Raw genomic sequence first — 22,410 nt, forward strand, 5'->3', positions numbered from 1 at the left:
GAGCGTGGCAAGACTCTGTCTCAAAAAAAAAAAAAAAGAAAGAGAAGAAAACATAATGAAATTGGAAACCGTATGTTTTTTGTTTTTTGTTATAAAATATAATTACGTTAGAAATTTTTTAAAAAAATTATTAACTAATTCAAGCCCTCATCACTTTTGAACTTCTGACCTCGTAGGTAGGGTGACTGGATCCGTTTTTGTTTTTAATCCTTTACAAATCTATTCTGCACACCTCTACCAAACTGTTCTTCTACAACACAAATTTGATCATGTCATTTAAATCCCATTTAAAATCCTACAGTGGACTCTCCGTGGTCTTTAGGATCAAGTTCAAACTTCTAAGCTCAGTATAGATCTTTTGTATCCCTCGGATCACCATTGCCTCCTTCTGAGAAACTGCTTTTCCCTCTGCAATCTGCATCCTTTTCCCCAGAAGTCATTCCAAGAGTCCTTTGGTCCAAATCGGCTGCCTCGTCTGGCTGTGTCCGTAGCGCATTTCTCTCTCATTTCTCATAGCACTTCCCATGCTTGTTGATAATTGTGTTTTTACTTGTCGCTTGCCCACTAGCTTGGCAGCTCCTTAAAAGTAGGACTGTGTCCTTTAGTTTTTCATTAGTACTCTAATGCAGTGTTTGGTGAGACTTTCTACTTCTTGTTTTATAGGTTTTTTTTAACCTTCCGATTTCTTAAAAAACCAGACACCATACATTTTTGTACTTCATCATTTTAATAACTGGTTTAAATTTTTTAAATAAATGGATAAAGGAAATGAAAGGGAAGCTATAATAAGCCAGGAATGGGCCGGGCGCGGTGGCGCAAGCCTGTAATCCCAGCACTTTGGGAGGCCGAGGCGGGTGGATCACGAGGTCAACAGATCGAGACCATCCCGGTCAACATGGTGAAACCCCGTCTCTATTAAAAATACAAAAAATTGGCTGGGCATGGTGGCATGTGCCTGTAATCCCAGCTACTCAGGAGGCTGAGGCAGGAGAATTGTCTGAATCCAGGAGGCGGAGGTTGCGGTGAGCCGAGATCGCGCCATTGCACTCCAGCCTGGGTAACAAGAGTGAAACTCCGTCTCAAAAAAAAAAAAAAAAAAAGCCAGGAATGAAATTTAGTGCATTAAAATGTGTGCTTTTAAAATGCTCGCATTTGTTAATGGCAGGCTGTTTCGCTTTCTAGGAATTGAGGTAAAGACAATATAATCAGTTCCATGACTCACTGTGTTTATAGCGTAAAACAAAGTCATCACTCAGGAGAAGCATATTTATTCTTGCTACTAATATCATTTATTTATTTTTTTGAAACAGAGTCTCATTCTGTTTCCCAGGCTGGAGTGCAGTGGTGCAATCTCAGCTCACCGCAACCTCTACCTCCTGAGTTCAAGTGATTCTCATGCTTCAGCCTACTGAGTTGCTGGGATTGCAGGCATGTGCCACCACATCCAGCTAAATTTTGTATTTTTAGTAGAGAAAGAGTCTTGCCATGTTGACCAGGCTGGTGTCGAACTCCTGGGCTCAAGTGATCCACCCCCCTTGGCCTACCAAAATGTTGGGATTACAGGCATGAGCCACTGAGCCTGGCCTTGATACTAAGATCAGAAAGAAATTTCTTCTGTGGGTTCTCATAAGAGGAAACTAATATAATCAACACTGTCTTCAGAAAGAAAAAAATCCTTTCAGTAAATAAAGCAACAGGTTTCACTGAGTAGTTTCTTATTACATCTCTCAATATAGGCCAAATGGCATAACTCCAGAGTATGAGTGGAAGTCATTTTAAGTGTGGAAAAGATAGATTAAATTGTAAACTAGGAGGTGTAGTAGTGCATCCTGATGGCAGGCTTGTGTCTTTGCTCTGTAAAGGAAGCATACAAATCAATGAGAAATAGACCAATATTCAGTAACGTATGAGCAAAAACGTGAAGTGATTTATAAAAGGGGAGGTACAATTAGTAAATATAAGCTCAAATCAAAACAAGGTTTCATTTTTTGCCTACTGATTTTTTTTTTTTTTTTTTTTTTTTTTGAGACGGAGTTTCGCTCTTGTTACCCGGGCTGGAGTGCAATGGCGCGATCTCGGCTCACCACAACCTCCGCCTCCTGGGTTCAGGCAATTCTCCTGCCTCAGCCTCCTGAGTAGCTGGGATTACAGGCATGCGCCACCATGCCCAGCTAATTTTTTGTATTTTTAGTAGAGACGGGGTTTCACCACGGTGATCAGGATGGTCTCGATCTTTTGACCTCGTGATCCACCCGCCTCGGCCTCCCAAAGTGCTGGGATTACAGGCTTGAGCCACCGCGCCCGGCATACCTACTAATATTTTTTAATATATCTCACTCTACTGCCCAGCCTGGAGTGCAATAGCGTGATCTTGGCTCACTGCAACCTCGCCTCCCAGGTTCAAGTGATTCTTGTGCCTCAGCCTCCCAAGTAGCTGGTATTACAGGCATACACCACCACGCCCAGCTAGTTTTTGTATTTTTAGCAGAGATGGGGTTTCACTGTATTGGCCAGGTTGGTCTCAAACTCCTCTCCTCAAGCGATCTACCCACCTCTGCCTTCCAGAGTGCTAGAATTACAGGTGTGAGCCATCATGCCTGGCCTGCCTACTTATTAAGCCCAATTTCTGAGTGGTCCGTTTGTTTGAATACTAATAGTGTTGATGTGGTAAAATGTGAGCCATACCGTAGGGTGGAATCCCCTGTGGAAAGAGAAGTTTGGCACCATGCTTTCCTCCTGACTGTGAACTTCTTGAAGACAGAGATCAAGACCGCACTCGTTCATCTTTTCTTCTTTATCTGCGCACAGTGCCGGGAACTTTGTAAACATTCAGTAAACACTCAGTAAAAGCTGAATGAATTAAAGGACTTAACATGCACTCAGAGTAGTTGACTCAGTAATTCCACTTCTGAGAAAATGAGAAGCAAGTGAAGTGCACAAAGTTGTTCTTTGTAAAAGTGAAAAATCAGAAACAACCTGAAAGTCCAAATCTAGAGGATCGGTTAAGCAAATTGTGGTGAATCTTCACCCCAAGATCTTACGCAACCGTTTTGTAAAGGAGCACGAAGTTTGAATGACACAGAACTGTTACTACAGGACTTGAAGGAAATCTGCCAGAGTGATACTAAGGATTATGTTTGGATGATGAAACACTGGATTTTTTTCTTCTTTTTTAGTCAGGGTCTCCCTCTGTCACCCAGGCTGGAGTACAGTGGTGTGATCACAGCTCACTACAGCCTTGACCTCCTGGGCTCAAGCAGTTCTCCCACCTCAGCTTCCTGAGTACCTGCGATCACTGGTGCACGCCACCAAGCCCAGCTAATGTTTTTTTATTTTTTGTCAAGACAGGGTTACGCTGTGTTGCTCAGGCTGGTCTCAGACTCCTTAGGCTCGAGGAATCCATTCACCTTGGCCTCCCAATGTGCTGGGATTACAGGCGTGAGCCACTGTGCCCAGCCACAACACTGGATTTTTAAATATTCTTTTATTTTTTCATTTTGTCAACTTTCTTTAGATAGCGTTTGTTGCATTTATAATGGAAAAATAAGTTTTTACTCTGGTAGGAGAAATGTATTGTTACCCTCCATTCACTTGCACAAACCCTCGCCTATAAATACCTTTGTTACCCTTGTCCATTTCTCCTTTCAGTTGTAATGATAGGTTATCAAGCTCTCAAAACTGAATTTTATTTATTTACCTATTTATTTATTGTTTAGCGACAGGGTCTCACACTGTCAGGCTGGAGTGGAATGGCACAATCACTGTCCACTACAGCCTTGAACTCCCAGGCTCAAGTGACCCTTCCTCCTCAACCTCCCATAGCTGGGAGTACAGGCATGCACCACCAGGCCTGGCTTGGTAGGGACGGGGTCTCACTGTGTTGCCCAGGCTGGTCTCAAACTTCTGGCCTCCAGCGATCTTCCCACCTCAACCTCCCAAAGGGCTGGGATTACAGGTGTGAGCCACCACACCCGGACTACTTTAGGGATTTTAATTGCCGTGAATCTGCATAGCAGCCTGACATCTTTACCCTGCCATCACCCTCTCCTGAAGCAGAGGAGAATCATGCCCAAGCTACCAGACGTCTCTCCTGAGGAGGACTATAATACCACAGATCACTACCCACAAAAGGCAGCTGAATCAGAATACTGCGAACCGAAGAAGCTGGAGAGAAGGAATGGGGATAATGTACTACTTATCTTCTATTTCTGTATTTACATTCAGGGGCAGAATTCGTGGGTCTGAATGAGAGTCTTCAAGTTCGTTCCTTAATGGATTGGTTAACTGTTGTGATGACTAATACAAGGAACTTGGGAGAAAAAAAGTGTTTGCTGCAGTCCTCCGGTTTTCTTTGAGCTTCTGGAATTCAGTTCATTATCCTCTGGATCAGAGAAATGCATTAAACTCTGCGTTTACTTTCTGAGCTCCAGCTACTAACGAAGTAGGTTGGCTAGTGATGTGTGCTGAGGGCGCCTGTGAAGCTGTCGGGTAGAGAAGGATGTGTCACCAGTTGTGAGCCTGGGATCAGCATGGGTCTGCGTCCTTCCTAGTTCACCCACCTTCCGCTTCCTGACCTTGTCCTAATATGGAGCACAGTAGCCTGAATATCATCATAAGAGTAGATCATTTTATTCTCCCCTTTTACAGATGAAGAAACTGAAGCACGGAGGTGCTGGTGAGGCCTGGGTTCTTTCTGAAAATTAGAAGTCTACTTTCTCAGCCTCTATTCTTTGTGGCCCCTTTGAGATGGGCAAGTTGGGTGGGTAAAACCAGAGAGGTACTAAAGCTTTTGTCAGGGGAGTGGGGTGATTTTAGCACCAAGGTTAATGAGTTCAAACACCAGGAGTCTTTTCTGACAGCAACTTGTTATAAACAGTCAAATTCTTTGCTGTACATTTCCCTTGTATGTATATCCCAGGACTGTAGAGTAACTTCAAAGCTTCCTTCTTTTTTTTTTTTTTTTTGTGACGGAGTTTCGCTCATTACCCAGGCTGGAGTGCAATGGCGCGATCTCGGCTCACCGTAACCTCCGCCTCCTGGGTTCAGGCAATTCTCCCGCCTCAGCCTCCCGAGTAGCTGGGATTACAGGCATGTGCCACCGTGCCCAGCTAATTTTTTGTATTTTTAGTAGAGACGGGGTTTCACCATGTTGACCAGGATGGTCTGGACCTCTTGACCTCGTGATCCACCCGCCTCGGCCTCCCAAAGTGCTGGGATGACAGGCTTGAGCCACCGCGCCCGGCCAAAGCTTCCTTCTTTACATTTAGATTTGATGGTTCTTTGTTTTGGTGGCAATCAGTTGTTACTGCAATTAACACCGAAAACTAGATTTCTATACAAACCCCCAAATCAGCCACTCACCTCCTCTCTCCCAGTGCTGCTGGAAAAGATGACTGCGCTTACAAAGCATATCTCTTCCTGCCATGAGCGCTTAGACGAAAAGATCACAGAGACCGGGCACACCTGCCAAGCTTGTGAATTTGGAGGAAGGGATAAGGGGTGATTCCTGGGTTGCTGCCGTGTGTTTACTTCTTAAGGTAGCTCCTCTCACCAGGTGAAGTGCAAGCCAGTTTCATTTCTGTGCCTCGTCCCAAGCCCCTGTGGCTACAGGCTTGCTGCATCTGTTCATGAGCACAAGGGCTCACCTTCTAGATGCTCAGCAACCCTCCAGACCTTTTTTTGTGTGTGTGTGTGTGTGGTAAAATAGATATACAGGGCCAGGTGTGGTGGCTCATGCCGGTAATCGCAGCACTTCGGGAGGCCAAGGCGAGTGCATCAGGAGGTTGGGAGTTCAAGACCAGCCTGGCCAACGTAGTGAAACCCCATGTCTACTAAAAAAATACAAAAAAAATTAGCCAGGCCTGGTGGTGAGCACCTGTAATCCCAGCTATTCAGGAGACTGAGGCAGGAGAAGTGCTTGAACCCGGGAGGCAGAGGTTGCAGTAAGCTGAGATCGTGCATCTCAAAAAAAAAAAAAAAATCTCTATATATATACATACACACACAAACACACGTACGTATATACACACAGTAAGATACAAAAATCTTGGTTATACTACTCAAAGAGTTTGAAAATGCATACCCCCATATAACTCATGCCTCCATTAAGATATAGATTACTCCATCATTCCCGAAGCTTTTTATACTAGGGATTAATTTTGTTCAGACTTTTTTAAAGAGACCTTGGAATTTGATTTTGTTATTTTAAAGAAAGCCTATTGGGTTTGGAGCCCATCTAACCAGGAGTGTCGCCCTGTTCACATATGGTGGCTCTGACTCCTTTAGTGTAAACAAACGTGAAGTAAATGGAGAGAAGGGCTGGGCAATTATGCCCTTCCGTCGGACTCCTGTTGTGAGCATCCTTTTCTAGCATCAGTGTCTAGATGCTAAAGAGTGGTTTTAGCTGACTTTTGTTTTGTAAGACACCAGATAAGGGTATAGAGATGAATTAATCTTCTGACTTGACAACACAGGAATGCAGTGCAAATTGTCCATGAACACCAGAGTCTTCATTTCTCTAATTACTCATGTTCTTCTCGTAATTGCATTTTTCGCTAGGTTAGCTGTGACAGAACAATCCTTCTTTGCTCAGATTATACCATGTCATTGTACTCTTGATAACTGGTAGAGATGTCCTCTGTCTGTAAAACTTGAGTTGCCCACTGCAGGAAGAATAGCACACATTCCACAGAAATAGTATAAGGTGTTACTTGTCATGAGGAAGCCTTTACTCTAACAGAAATGATAAGAATAGCTGTATAGTCGGGTGTGCTGGCTCATGCCTGTAATCGCAGCACTTTGGGAGGCTGAGGTAGGAGGATCACGAGGTCAGGAGTTCAAGACCAGCCTGACTAACATGGTGAAACCCCGTCTCTACTAAAAATACAAAAATGAGTCGGGCATGGTGGCGCATGCCTGGAATCCCAGCTACTTGGGAGACTGAGGCAGGAGAATCACTTGAATCCGGAAGGTGGAGGTTACAGTGAGCTGAGATCACCCTACTGCACTCCAGCCTGGGCAACAGAGACAGAGTGAGACTCTGTCTCAAAAAAAAAAAAAAGTTGTTTAAATGTAAATGACATAAACCAACATCTTTGTAGTTCAAATCATTTGTAACAAAACTATACAAACTCCTAGGACTCTTAATTAGATGATCAAAACAGGGAAATCATCATTAGAGAGAGGCATGACTGAGGTTTTACAGAAATTTTGTAATGCTTTACACTATTGCTTCACTTCAGGTAAATGACTTCCTTAATGAACTGTATTGCTGCAGTACCCTTTGATTCCATACTACTACTACTATTATTACTACTACTACTACTACTACTACTACTACTACTACTACTGGTTACCATTTATTAATATTTTGCACGTAGGGCCTGCCAGGCATTGTGCTGTATGCTTTACGTTCTGATTTAATCCCGGTAACAACCCCATGTCATCACATATTGAGTCTGTATAAGGGGAAGGTAGGAGGGGAAGAATGGGGGAAAGTGATGTGACAACAGAAGCAGAGAGAAGAAGATTCGAGTGGCAGGTGCAGCCTGCTGGCTTTGAAGATAGGATCACGAGCCAAGGAGTGCAGAGGCCATCTCTAGAAGCTAGATTATACTCTAGAAGTATAATCATTTTTATAGGTGAAGAAATTAGGGCTTTGAGAAGATGAAACTTGACTGAAACTGGCAAGACTGGGATGTGAATCTGTGTCATTTCAGAATCCATTCTTCTTCCTACTCTGTGTTACGTCCAGCTTTTAAGATACAGAAAATGGGCCGGGCGCGGTGGCTCAAGCCTGTAATCCCAGCACTTTGGGAGGCCGAGGCGGGTGGATCACGAGGTCGAAAGATCGAGACCATCCTGGTCAACATGGTGAAACCCTGTCTCTACTAAAAATACAAAAAAACTAGCTGGGCGTGGTGGCGCATGCCTGTAATCCCAGCTACTCAGGAGGCTGAGGCAGGAGAATTGCCTGAGCCCAGGAGGCGGAGGTTGCGGTGAGCCGAGATCGCGCCATTGCACTCCAGCCTGGGTAACAAGAGCGAAACTCCGTCTCAAAAAAAAAAAAAAAAAAAAAAAAGATACAGAAAATGACACATTTCTTCCCATGAAGACTCTGAGGCTGTTCCCATCAGAAGACAGCTGCATCACTTTTCTCCAGTGACAGTCACAGAATGTAGTGCTCCATCACAGCAGTCATGCTTGGGCTAAGGAAGGCAGAGTACACAGTCTTCAACTCCAAATTCTGACTCCTTGATGTTTATTTAAACTGGAAATTACAGTTACGCCTCGATGTATGGGGAGTTGGTTCCAGGACATGCCCCATTTCTGGACATAAAAATCTGCAGATGTTCAAGTCCCTGATATGGAATGGCCTAGGATTTTCTTATAACCTATGTGCATCCTCCTATATATTTTAAATAATCTTTAGATTACTTATCACACCTAATACAATGTAAATACTATGTAAATAGTTCTTATACTGTATTGGATTTTTTTATTTGTATCATTTTTGTTTTTTTTTTCTATTTTTGCCTTCGAATATTTTTGATCTGAGGTTGGTTGAACTCATAGATGTGGAACCCATGGATACTGAGGGCTGACTATACTGGCAAAGCTTTACACTGTCTCTTAAAACTCTTTATCCATGGGCTAAGACTCCCTCTTGTGGGAGAAGCGTATCTCCTCGTGGCACAGACTGAAGACCTGCTTCTTAAGAGGTGAAAATCACCTGTTTTAGTGAGATATGTGATGCACTCTGAGGTTAACTTTTTAAGTGAGTTGTCATCTAAGGTTTTATCTTGTGAAGTGGATTGAAATTTAGTAGGTTTGGAGCAAAGAATTTGGTCCTGGAAAACAAAATTAATCAACTTTTGCCATATAAAATCTAAGAAGAGAAAAGGCTGTTATTCGCCTGAATTTTAGTCAATTGGCAATCACACAGCCTCTTTGATCTCACTCTTCACCTCAGTGAAGTATGAATTCTTTTGTACTTCCTTTCAATATGAAATTGACCAGTGAATTTCAGAGTACTTGCCTCCTGTTGCTATGACATATCAAGAGAATAGTTTATTTTTATGGTGATAGCATTTTGTCATCTTGACATGTTTTAGATGTTAAAACATCTGCACAATGTTTTAGAGACAGAATTTTTTTTTTTTTAAAGACGGGGTTTCACCATGTTAGGCTGGTCTTGAACTGCCAACCTCAGGTGATCCACCCGCCTTGGCCTCCAAAGTGCTTGGATTACAAGCGTGAGCCACCACGCCTGGCCTAGAGACAGAATCTTTACTATGCCTCTGCATGGCTATCCTCAGGTGATAGAAGGTGGCTGTGGTAGACAGAATGTCGGCTCCCTCAAAGCTGCCCATGGCCCTGGAACTTGTGAATATGTTACCTTTGCAAATAGGATTGAGTTAAAGGTCTCTCATTGAGGAAATTATCCTGGATTACCCAGGTGGACCCAGTGTTATCACATGGTCCTTATGGGGGAAGAGTGAGGAAAAGTGATGTGACAGAATCAGAGAGAAGAGAGTGGCAGATGCTACCTGCTATCTTTGAAGATGGGACCACAAGCCAGGGAATGCAGAGGCAGTCCCTAGAAGCTAGAAAAGGCAAGGAAACAGATTTTCCCCTAGAACTTGCAGAAGGAATACAGTCCTGCTCACCCATGTTAGACTTCTGAAATCCACAACTGTAAAAGGATACATTTATATTGTTTTAAGCCATTAAGTTTGTGCTAGTTTGTTACAGCAGCAGTAGGAAAGATTATATAAGACGTTGTAGCAAAGCCAGTACCAAAGCTCTGTAATTGCTTATGGAACCTGGTTAGGTTATGTTTCCGTAACAAACAGCTTCTTCCGTCTTAGCAATATAAAACAGCAAAGCTTTATTTCTTGCTCAAGCTATGTGTCCATCTTAAGTTGGCAGGGGGCTCTGTGCCATGCCCTCCTTACTCGGACCCAGGTTGACAGAGCCTCCACCATGTGGAACATAGCTGGTGACCATGGAGGGTCAAGGAAACATGAGAAACAGCACATTGGTCTTAAAGGCCTCCTCCCAAAGGTGTCACTCTGACTGAGATGGAGTCTTGCTCTGTCACACAGGCTGGAGTGCAGTGGCACCATCTCAGCTCACTGCAACCTCCGCCTCTCAAGTTTAAGCTATTCTCCTGTAGCAGCCTCCCACATAGCTGGGATTACAGGCGCCCACTACCACACCCTGCTAATTTTTTTGTATTTTTAGTAGAGATGTGGTTTTGCCATGTTGGCCAGGCTGGTCTCCAACTCCTGGCCTCAGGTGATCCACCTGCCTCAGCCTCCCAAAGTGCTGGGATTACAGGTGTGAGCCACTGCGTACCAGGCCTACATCTGACTTTCGCTCAGTTTGACTGTGGCAAGTTACAGGGCTATGCCTGATTTTGAAAAGAGGGCAGGGAAGGCCAATCCTACCATTCCTTAAAAAGCAGAAAGATTAGATTGGTTCACGCCTGTAATCCCTGCACTTTGGGAGGCCGAGATGGATGAATCACAAGGTCAGGAGATCAAGACCATCCTTGCCAACATGGTGAAACCCCGTTGCTACTGAAAATACAAAAATTAACTGGGTGTGATGGCACAGGCCTGTAAATCATGGCTACTTGGGAGGCTGAGGCAGGAGAATCACTTGAACCCGGGAGGTAGAGGTTGCAGTGAGCCAAGATCATGCCACTGCACTCCAGCCTAGTGACACAGCAAGACTCCACCTCCAAAAAAAAAAAAAAGGTGGGGAGGAAGATTGGTGAAGAACACTAATTACTACCAAACTCTTCTTCCTTAGGCTCTTCTTGGCCAGGCAGTGGCTCAGACCTGTAATCCCAGCACTTTGGGAGGCTGAGGTGGGCGGATCACCTGAGGTCAGGAGTTCAAGATGAGCCTGACCGACATGGAGAAACCCCATCTGTACTAAAAATACAAAAAAAAATTAGCCAGGTGTGGTGGCGCGTGCCTGTAATCCCAGCTACTCGGGAGTCTGAGGCAGGGGATCACTTGAACCTGGGAGGCAGAGGTTGTGGTGAGCCAAGATTGTGCCACTGCACTCCAGCCTGGGCAACAAGAGCAAAAACTCCATCTCAAAAAAAAAAAAAAAAAAAAAATTAAACAAGGATCTTCTTGGACACCATTGTAGCAGTTTATTGTAGGCTAAAGATTCAGGATTACATGTCTCAGTCTGACACTGGGACTTAGTCATTGTCAATAGGCCATATATAATATCTGTTTATTTTAAAATATTTACTAAATGCATGAAATACTTGCCAAATAAAGAGATGATTAAGGTGACTTGTAGAGGGCATATTTGATCACAGGGTCATTTATGCAGAGCCTTGGTTTCCATTGGAGATTACAGTATGACCTTTTCATTTGCTTTCCTTATGCATTTGGTAAACAGATATTAAGGGGCTTCTCTTGGTTGATTTCAGGACTCAGAGTTTTCTCAGATTCTAACTATTTCTCAAATAGCCCTGATTCAGTAACATGGTGACTATCTATAATGTGGATTACAGAGGCGAGACTATGTTTTAACCTCTTTAAAAAGCTTGCTGAGAGTTTATGTGTCAAAGTGAATGATGGTGATAATGATATAGACAACTTTTTCCCTTCCAGAGCATGTTTTATGTTTATCTGAAATATATATAAATGGGAGAGAGGTGTAGGGCAAGTGAAATTGTTAACATTTTACAGATGACTGACTGCAGTACAAGCAAGTGGTAGTGCCTGCCTCTTCTGCATTTGACCACAGTGACCATGGTTGCACTAAAAAGAAAAGAGAGGAAAGAAAACAGCTGAGTGTGGTGGCTCAGAGGCCTGTAATCCCAGCACTTTGGGAGGCGGAGGCAGGTGGATCACCTGAGGTTGGGAGTTCGAGACCAGCCTGACCAACACAGAGAAACCCCATCTCTACTAAAAATACAGAATTAGCTGGGCATGGTGGAGTATGCTTGTAATCCTAGCTATTTTGGAGACTGAGGCAGGAAAATCGCTTGAACCTTGAAGGCGGAGGTTGTGGTGAGCCGAGGTTGTACCGTTGCACTCCAACCTAGGCAACAAGAGCAAAACTCCATCTCAAAAAAGAAAAAGAAACATACCCTATGACTTGACTAAGGCCATGTAAGTTGACTTTGATCACGTACATGAGAGTCCCCTGCACACAGTTGAAACAGACACCTCACCTTTTCTTTGAAAACCGTGTGTTCTTCCTTCCCCAGCTCTGGTCTCAATGGATCTAGCTCAAATGTGTTTAAGAAAGGTTTGTGGTGCTAGTTCATGGTTTATTATTTCAAATTAGAATGGAACGGGGAACATCATACATAATCTACACATTTTTATTTTTGTAAGGAGAAATCTCTTTTCTGGTGAGGAAAAATACAGATGATATAATTTTGCGTTGTTGCTCAAAAACGATGTGTAAACTTCTCAATGGTTTCAGACTGGAATAACTATGGGAAATGTAGCTGTTACTGTGGCAGGAATTTGCCATCGTCCTGGGTCACCTCAGTATCCATGAGGACAAACAGCCACCATGCCAGGCCCACAGATGCTTGACCGCCTGGAGCACAGGCCACTGTTTCTCCTGCACTTCAGCCGCCTGCTCGCATCATCACGGTGGGCTGTCTTAGCAAACACTGTGCTGCACCTGTGCAACCTCGGACTCAGACATCTAACTTCCTGAGACACATGGGCAGCCCTCCATTGTCTCACTCTTCACTGGCAGTGCTCCTGTTTTTGGTTCTCAAGACAGGACATTGTCTCTTTCACTGGGGTCCTTTCAACCCTCTTCTGTCTTCGCTTTTCTCACCTGCTTACTCTGCACGGTGCATGGGGCATCCCTACTCACTCCCTCCCGTCATACTCAGTGGATAGAACCCAACCAGAATCAGTGCAGCCGTCCACGTTCTCCACCCCCACCTTGACCCCTGTGTGCTGGTGGAGAGAATCACACCACCACGAGTTTGATGCTTGGCGTTCACAAGGCTACTGCCGTTTTCAGACCCAGCTGATGATCCCACCTCCTGCTGGAGAGCGAGGATAAGCCCTCTGGAAGGAACTCCTCAACTTGTAGGCTCCCACCTAAGATTTCCTTCTGTTGCACTAGGGTGTTAGAGCCAGTTCTTACTGGCTTGCAAGAGTTGATTGTTAAATGTTGAGGAATTTTATGAGCCATTTGTCAAGTAGTGTTAAGTAGTTATTACTAAAAATTAAATGAAGACTGGGTGCAGTGGCTCATGCCTATAATCCTAACACTTCGGGAGGCTGAGATGGAAGGATTGCTTCAGGCCAGAAGTTCTAGACCAGCCCGGGCAACATAGACCTCATCTCTGCTAAAAATAAAGAAGTTAGCCCAGTGTAGTGGCACACACCTTTAGTCCCAGCTACTCAGGAGGCTGAGGCAAAAGGATTGCTTGATCCCAAGAGTTTGAGGCTGCAGTGAGCCACGATCATGCTTCTGTACTCCAGCCTTTGTGACAGAGTGAGACTCTAGCTCAAAAGCAAAACAAAACAAACACAAATTAAATGATATGAATTTGCAGTTAAATAAATTATATTAAAAATAGAGGTAATACTTAAAACATTCTAGTTCTTAAATTTTACTGTTGTCCACCTGAAAAGGGTTATGTATGTCTCAAGTTATTTTAGCACTGAGGAAATCCCTCAGTGCTAAAAAAGTGATGGAGAAAATGTTACTAGTACAGATCAAACTTAAAAGTGTTGGCCGGGCGCGGTGGCTCACTCCTGTAATTCCAGCACTTTGGGAGGCCGAGGCGGGTGGATCACGAGGTCGAGAGATCGAGACCAACCTGGTCAACATGGTGAAACCCCGTCTCTACTAAAAATACAAAAAATGAGCTGGGCATGGTGGCGCGTGCCTGTAATCCCAGCTACTCAGGAGGCTGAGGCAGGAGAATTGCCTGAACCCAGGAGGCGGAGGTTGCGGTGAGCCAAGATCGGGCCGTTGCACTCCAGTCTGGGTAACAAGAGCGAAACTCTGTCTCAAAAAAAAAAAAAAAGTGTGTGGCCGGGTGTGGGGGCTCATGCCTGTAGTCCCAGCTACTCAGGAGGCTGAGGCAGAAGGATTGCTTCAACCTGGGAGGTGGAGGTTGTAGTGAGCTGAGATTGCACCACTGGACTCTAGCCTGGGTGAAAGAGCAAGACTGTCTCAAAAAGAAATGTGTTAGCCAGGCATGGTGGTGCACACCTGTAGTCCCAGCTACTTGGGAGGCTGAGGCAGGAGGATCGCTTTGAGCCTGGGTGGCAGAAGCTTGTCGTGAGCCAAGATGACACCACCACACTCCAGCCTGGGCAACAGAGTCAGACCCTATCTCAAAATAAATAAAAGTGTGGGCACAGTGGCTCAGTGCCTGTAATCCCAGCACTTTGAGAGGATCACTTGAGCCCAGGAGTCCAACATCAGCCTGGGCACCATAGGGAGACATCTTACAAAAAAATCAAAAAATGATCTGGGCATGGTGGCACGCACATGTGGTCCAAGCTATTTGAGGGGCTGAGGTGGGAGGATCTCTCGAGCCCGCGAAGTCAAGGCTGCAGTGAGCTGTGATCACACCATTACACTCCAGCCTGAGCCACAGAGCAAATGGACGGCTTTCCAAGATTGAGACGTACCCTTTTAACTTTTTTTTTTGGTGAGTGAATTAGATAATGCATGTAAAGAGCTTAGTATAGTGCCCGTCCAAGTAAGGGCTTATTAGCTGCTGTTCTATTTATGGTCTGTAGCTGGTGACTTCCAGATCTGTCCACAAGCACGAGGCCTGTGTGTATGTCCAGCCTCCTGCTTCTGTAGCATGTGGCCTTCGCTGTCCCACAGGCAGCTCCAGCTCAGCTTGCACCAAACTGATCTCTTCTCCCCAGCCTCCATCCTCAAGCCTGGTCCTTCTCTCACATGTCTCATTGTGGTGACTTTTCTCAGCTGCCCGGGCCCTGCAACCTTTCACCTCCAACAGGTCAGCCAGGCCTGGTCATTCTCCTGCCTTAGCAGCCTTCACCTGTCCATTTCTCTGGCTGAGGCCCCGGGATTGCCACCCCCCAATTCATTGCCTGTTCTGCAGCATAGGCGGTATATTATCTGTCAGTAATACGAACCTGGGCCTGTCGTGATCTAGTTGGAACCCTTAGTGGCTTCCAGGATGTTTCTTATCTTCCTTGAGGTTCATGCTGCGGCTTCATCTTCCTCCTTTCCTGGTCTCTGCCCCCACCCTCTAGATTCCTTCCCATACCTCGTCTTGAGCTCAGAGGCCTTTGCCCATGCTGCTGCTTCCGCATAGAATATCCTTCCCTCCCTTACCTCACCCAGCCCCATCCCCTTCACTTAGCAGTTCCCATCTAGACTCTATCAAGGTGATTCTAAGTTCTAGGAAGCTGGCCAGGTGTGGTGGCTCATGCCTGTAATCCCACCATTTTGGGAGGGCAAGGTGGTAGATCACCTGAGGTCAGGAGTTCAAGACCAGCCTGACCAACATGGTGAAACCCCGTCTCTACTAAAAATACAAAATTAGCCAGGCATGGTGGCACGCCTGTAATCTCGGCTACTCGGAAGGCTGAGGCAGGAGAATCACTTGAACCTGGGAGGCAGAGGTTGTGGGTGACAGAACAAGACACTGTCTCAAAAAAAAAAAAAAAAAAGTTCTAGGAAGCAGTCTCCAGCTTCAGGCCCCTCCCTCCTCATGTTGGGCTAAGTACCCCTCCCTTGTGCCCTGGCACTCCAGACTTCCCCTAAGTAGGCACATCCAGCACTCATGGCACTGCACTGGCTCCCCTGGGCGCCCACCCAAGACCGAGTTCTCAGAGGCCAGAGGGTATATTTTACTTGTGCCGGCTTTCCTAGCACCTGGGTTCTCAGTAGATGTTTGGGAAGTTTCATGTTGATAGTGGTGGCGTTAGAGAGTTCTTAACTTGCCGCTAGACCTACTGGGGGTGAGTGACAAGGGAGTGTGAAGCGAACAGCTCATGGACTCGCTGGACTTCTTACCCGTTTGTCTTATCATCCTCACAGCCAGATGAGAACTCGCTGGATTTTTCCTCCTGCATGCTACGGCCTGGGATTAAAAACGCTCAGGAACTTGCCTGCGGCGTGTGCCTGTTAAACGTGGACTCAAGGAGCCGGGTAAGTCACGTAGCCTCCCCTTGCAGATGGCAGAGGGCTTCCCTGACGCAACTCGGGACCACCTCATCTGGCCCACTTTTGCAAAGCTTGTGACCAGAGGTGGGGATTTTCTCAAGTCCTAAAAGCCGATGATGGGAGCGGACACGGGAGAGCAGGGTGGGCGGCGGCGGGTGGGGAGCTGTGCGGGGAATGGAGGCGCCCTGGTGCCTGCAGCAGCCTGTGCACTGTGGGATGGTCAGGAGGGAAGGGCGAACCCGTAAGGATGTGTTTGGAGGCCAGAGGCCCTGTTCTGGGAATTTTGTTGACCTATGGTTTCAACATTATTTCAGAAAGAAGAGAAGCCTGCAGAAGAACATCCTAAAAAAGTATGAACCAGTTACACCTTATCTTAGCGTCTCCATCCGAATTTTGAGTATGGAAGGCAAATCGGATGATTCCATCCATTGCCATCCTGAACTGTTCCAATCGTGAATCCTTCACTGAGTCATTTTTAGTCTCATAATTTTGATTTAGTCAACTAATGTATTTGTGTGGGTCCACTTCTGTCTTATTTGCATGCTTGTTTCTCATAATTGGCTTCTGCTGTTGCCATTATTTTCCTCTGTGATGAATGAGGTAAGAGAATAAACAACTTCTGGAAGGCTGGAACTTGTAGTGACGCACAGGAGATCAGAGGACTTCAGGATTTAGCTGTTTAGCTGTTGGCAGACAAGAAGCAAATTGGAGCCCGGGCGTGGTGGCTCACACCTATAATTCAGCATGTTGGGAGGCCAAGGCGGGTGGATCACACGGTCAGGAGATCGAGACCATCCTGGCTAACATAGTGAAACCCCATCTCTACTGAAAATAGAAAAAAAAAAAAAAAAAAAAATGAGCCAGGTCTGGTGGTGTGTGCCTGTAGTCCTAGCTACTTGGGAGGCTGAGGCAGGAGAATCATTGGAACCCAGGAGGTGGCGGTTGCAGTGAGCCGAGATCGCACCATTGCACTCAGGTGACAGAGTGAGACTCTGTCTCCAAAAAAAAAGGCAAATTGGGTTTTAGAGTTTTGTTTATTTGCAGTGTGTTAGAAAACTAAGCCCAGGAAGGGGTTGAGATTTGGACTGCTTTTCCACGGCTGACTGTAGCTTTCTGGTAAGCCTACTCATCTGGAAATAATTCTTATGTGTTCAATGCCCATTCATTCCGAGGTATTTCATTTTTGAACTCTATGCCTGTTTGGATTTTTTGGTAATGTAGATTCAGTAACTAGCTCCCAATGACATTAGACCCTGAGAGTTGTTATCTGTTGTTCTCTGACTCCTGTAATTTTTTGTCACGATAGGCTTATGCTCAGCACAGGAATGTATAGGATTGCATGCTGTAGGCAGATGCCGGCCTTGGGAGGAGGAGGGCTTGCTTCAGCACAGTGAGGGGTAGAAATTATCCACAACCCTGGGCTACCTTAGTTCCCATCATCATGATTCACCCTCCTCTGCCCCATGACCTCTGTCTGCCTTTTCCATGGAAGATTTGGCCGCCTTTTGCTGAAACTAGGTTTAGTGGTAACAGTTTTTATACCTTTAATTAGCAGTAAAAAACCTCTCTCTTGGATTCCCATAGCTACCCGCTCAGCTTTTGTGTGTGTACCATTTTGGCCTCAGCCTCTGTGACCTGGAGAGATGTACATGTTGGTTGCTGAAAAGCTCTTAGATACAGAAAAAGCCTGACTTGCCCCACATCTCTGTTTATTTCTGGCAGGCATTCAACTCAGAATCCGACAGTTTCAAGCTGGCCTATGGAGGGCACCAGTATCACGCCAGCTGTGCCAACTTCTGGATCAACTGTGTCGAACCAAAGCCTCCTGGCCTCGTCCTGCCTGACCTGCTCTGAACAACTCCTCTGTGAAGCATTGGCTTTTTTTTCTGTGACACCCCATGGGGTGACAGGGACCAATAACTAGAATGCGAACGCTGCGCAGCTGGCTGCCGTGACTCTAGGTGAAGAACACCGCAAGGCATGGGGGACGCTGCAGGGTCCAGTCATTCCCACAGCCGGTCTTCGGGATCGGAGGTAAAATTGTCCCACCCAAACTGCACATGGCACCCGAAGTTTGCTCACTTCTGTCTACTTTTGTTAAGATCTTCTAAAATATGGACCGTAGCTTTCTTGATCTAAGGAATAATTTGCTGCTGCAGTATTGAAACTGTGAAGAACTGACATTTGAAGAAAAATAAATTATTGTGCGGGACTGGAATGGGCGAGGGTTTCGAGCCAGTGCTTGTTCTTATCTAGGACGCCTACTGTCCTGTGCAGTAGAATGCGTGTATCTGCATTTAGTTTGTTAATGTCTGCAATGAATAAAAAGGGGAAATTGCGATTAAACTGACGTTCTGCTTTTTCTAGAGAAGATTCTGCCCATCTCCCCTGGATGGTAGCAGGCAGGTGAGGGTAGCTTTCACCAACTTTGTTGTCATAACTGAACCAGTTCTCTACTTTTATTTCTGTCAACTATCAAGACTTTTTTCCAAAACAGGCCTGGGCACTCTGCTGTCGTGAAGAATGCTCATTTTGACGGAGGCCCAAATCCTGTGTATCAGGATAACACCCTTCCCCCGAGGAGCCTTCCCTGCAAACCCGTTTTGCCACATGCAAAGACTGCGACGGCAGTTTTCTCGGACGAGGTTCGGAAAGGCGGTGGGATGAAATCTCTTGGCAGTGGCCTGACTCCAGATTTCCAGAGACGACTGCATAGGGACCAACACTGCCTGACTTCACAGCAGTATCTTGAGAAAAACCTGAAAATTAATTCAGGGTGAAAATGTGGAGTTCTCGGCCTAGTGTAAAGTAGCAAGATGTATATTTATGGGGTAGATACATGACTTAGAAGAAGTAGAAGGAAATCGTTGAGAAATAGTACTGAATTTTAGATGGAAAAGCTCCTGCTTCCCGGTGTAGGGAATTTTCTTTGCCATTTAATCTGAATGCATAAAATTAGAGGGAAAAAGCCCAGTGGCTGAGCGCTGTGTTATTCCTAGGAGGAACATAGCGATCTAGGACACACGCCTCTCTGAACTTTTGATGATGCGCTTTATGAAAAGGTTTTTCAGTCTCCCTTCCTTTCTTCTGCGTGGCTTCGGCTCTCTGACCTAGACTTAGCTTTTATTTTTAAACTGAAAAAGTTGGTTTTGTGTATATAATTGCTGCTTTTACATAATTTATTTTCCCCGTCAGGATAAATTCTATCTTGCTCCATCTTACAGCTTTTCCGTGTTCTTCAAGAAAGGTGTAGAAGGTTTTCATTAAACAGCTGTTGGGGAGGCTTCCGCTTGACCTTCTGCATACCCGAATGCACAAGGGGCACTGGGAAGAGATACACTTTTCTCACTGGCTCCCGATGATACCGTCTCTGGCTGTTCATGACTGAGACACCTCACTCTGAAGTGGCAGGCTTTTGCAGAGGCCTTGGTGCTTTGATTCTGGGCAGCACCAGCTCCATGAATGCCGGCAGGCTTCTAATTGACCTTATAAACTTCGTAACAGAACTATGACAACAGAATCTGCCTTTGCAGTAAGAATGTTTCCCAGGAGTTAAGAGACCAGCCCTGGGCAAGCTGGCAAGACCCCGACTCTATAAAAAATAATTAGCTTGGCACGGTGGTGTGCATCTGTGGGCATTTGTAGTCCCAGCTACTTGGGAAGCTGAGGTGAGAGGATTGCGTGAGTCCAGGAGTTTGAGGCTGCAGTGAGCTGTGATCGTGCCACTGCACTCCAGCCTAGACTCTGTCTCTTAAAAAAAAAAAAAAAAAAGTTTCCCAGTTTGAATTTATAGCGCTGGAACTTTTCAAAATGCTCTGTAGACTCCTATCCCGTCACAGTGGACTGGTATCGACATTTAAAAAGTAAGCTCACTTGTTAACTGGACTGGTTTCTATTTCTGAGAAATTCCAGAATGCCTCAGATAAAATTCCTCAGTACCAAGGACGATAGGCTTAGTCACTCCTTGGGAGGTGCCACAGGGAAATTCAGCAGACATCAACAAAAGCAAGCCTTTGCTATGGAAAGTATTCAGTACCTCTCATATCTGTTGAATACTTGAAATGTTTAATTAGATGCCACCAATGAGGATCCGAGGAGCGTGGGACACGGACACTGTCCCTGGAAACCGTAACCAAGGTTACTTATTTCCATACTGTGGATTGTGCCGGCGGCTTCACCCCACTGCTTGAATGGCGATTAATACGCACTTTCCTTTTTTTGGTGGGATGTTTTGCCTTTAAAATTTTTATGGCTTAGTGTGTAATTTAATTTTTGTCTGGACATGCTTGAGCTAGAATAGGTACTGGATATATTAGGATATTTTCCATGCTTTATTTTTCCTGTAGTTACTAGTTAGTATTTCATAGGGGTTGTGTGTGTTTAATTATTTGCATATTTTGTGTACAAAGACATATTTGAAGGGTCTTGGGGGGTCTTGTTGAAAAGTGTCTTGTCTTTGCCTGTTTAATGTGTGCTTCCGCTTTGGAAAGATCATAGGGGCTTGATGTTACAGAAATAGGAAATGCTGGCCCTGTACTGGGGACCACTACAAAAATTCCCCTGAACACCTTCGAGGTCACATGCCTTCCTTTGTGAACAGTTAATAAACTCTGACATTTTCAGACATTTGCCATTCAGACAGGGAGCACCGTAGCCTGCTCTAGACCATTCCAGCAAATGTCAGTGTGAGCCACCTGTATTTTTTATGTTTAAGGTATTTATTTCTTCAGATGAGTGTGCACCAAATAGCAATATTGAAAAGCCCACTCCTTGCAAGGCTGAGGAAATAAAGCTCTAGTGAAACAGTTGGGAGAAAAATGCCACTTGACACATGCTTTTTATATCATTATAATGAAGCTTTTACTTAATTCCATCATTTATATGTTGATGTGCACGTAAGTGGTTAAAGTATTCATGTGGGACATCTCATTACTTTGTAGCTGTGGCTTTATTAACCAGTGAATGCCGTGGCCTATAGCGAAATGCATTGTCTGCTGTTTGATGTGGAATTTGCTCCTGTATTTTAAAAGATGGTATGTTTTTTTCCTTGTTTATATTTTAATAACTGCTCTAATTGATATGTTTAGATATTATAAAGTTTTACTTTTAAAGTATTTTCAGGGTCTGTTCTGAAATCACAGAACAGGCCCAGAACAGTTAGTGTTGTTAAACTTTCACTAACCAAAATACAAGTATAGAAGGATGTGAGGCTACTAGACTTTTTCTTGGTCTTGTCTTCGTTGGGTTGATTTCACGTAGATGCAACTCACTAGGATGAACAGGGGCCCACACACTTGGATTACAAAGGTGTTCGACTTCCCATGTTTGAACTCTCAGTGACAGCCCCATTATTGCTGCTTTCCAGGAATTCTACAGGTGATTTTCATTTATTACCAAGAACATCTGTTAGCAGGTGTCTTCTCGCCCTAGGACAGTGGCTCTCATTCAGAAACTTCCAGACTCAAAGTTGAACCTCATACTAAAGCAGCCAGGGCCTCCCTGGATGACGATGATGATGTTGATTTTTGATCTTATAGCATCGGTTGGTTCCTCTGATTTCCCATAGAAACAATTAATAATTTTAATTGTTTTCATTTTAATTTTCCTATTTAGAGAATAATGATGCACGTTTATAAGAATGGGCGGCCAGGGGTATACAAGCAAGAAAAGGTAGAATTTAGATGAAAAAAAACATTGCCACAAACCAGGTAAAATCTGGAGGATATTTGTCTAAATATGTAGCTACTGGCATATACATGGCTTCCTGCCAAAACTGACCCCCAAAAACCTAGAATTCCTCTGGTGAGCAAGCCACAAGCTCCCTGACAAACGAAGCCACACAAGCAGTGCCGTGACAGGGTTCACGGGCAGAATCCCAGGCCGCCCTCCAGCCAGAAGAAAGGCACCCCGTGGAAAGCACCCAGGAGTGGGACAGAGGTGAGTTCATCTACCTTCTACCATGTACCTGATGAGCGGTGCTGCCCAGTTATCAGGAGCAGCGGAGTGAGTGACATTCCCAGTGTTAAACAGAGCCACTGTTATTTGCTTATCTCTTATTCTGAGGTTTAGTTTAAGGGCATTTTCGTATGTGGTTACTAGTCAAGCAGAGGCACCTTTTATTGAAAACCAGTTTCTCCGGTGGAGGACATGCTGCTTCAGGGCCCTCCACTAAGAGGAAACCAAAACCAGCACCCCCGGTCAGAGCGTGCACGGTCATCCCCCTCCAGCCCAGCCACCAGG

General features: G+C 45.1%; 1 protein-coding gene across 12 annotated transcripts in view; it reads left to right on the forward strand.

The window, feature by feature from the left end:
• Positions 1-18,516, forward strand: part of SYNRG (synergin gamma) — a 95,564-nt gene extending 77,048 nt beyond the window's left edge. For 9 of the 12 annotated variants that reach the window (XM_039476169.2, XM_039476173.2, XM_039476174.2 and 6 more), the window contains 3 exons: positions 16,045-16,155; positions 16,485-16,520; positions 17,893-18,516. In XM_039476169.2, the coding sequence (XP_039332103.1) occupies positions 16,045-16,155; positions 16,485-16,520; positions 17,893-18,024 (279 nt within the window). In that variant the 3' untranslated portion in view covers positions 18,025-18,516. The remainder of the gene's footprint in view (positions 1-16,044; positions 16,156-16,484; positions 16,521-17,892) is intronic. The other 3 variants (XM_039476171.2, XM_039476179.2, XM_039476180.2) reach the window with 1 other exon arrangement.
• Positions 18,517-22,410: the final 3,894 nt, after the last annotated feature.

Source organism: Saimiri boliviensis, chromosome 17, assembly GCF_048565385.1.
Source record: "Saimiri boliviensis isolate mSaiBol1 chromosome 17, mSaiBol1.pri, whole genome shotgun sequence".
NCBI lineage: Eukaryota > Metazoa > Chordata > Mammalia > Primates > Cebidae > Saimiri > Saimiri boliviensis.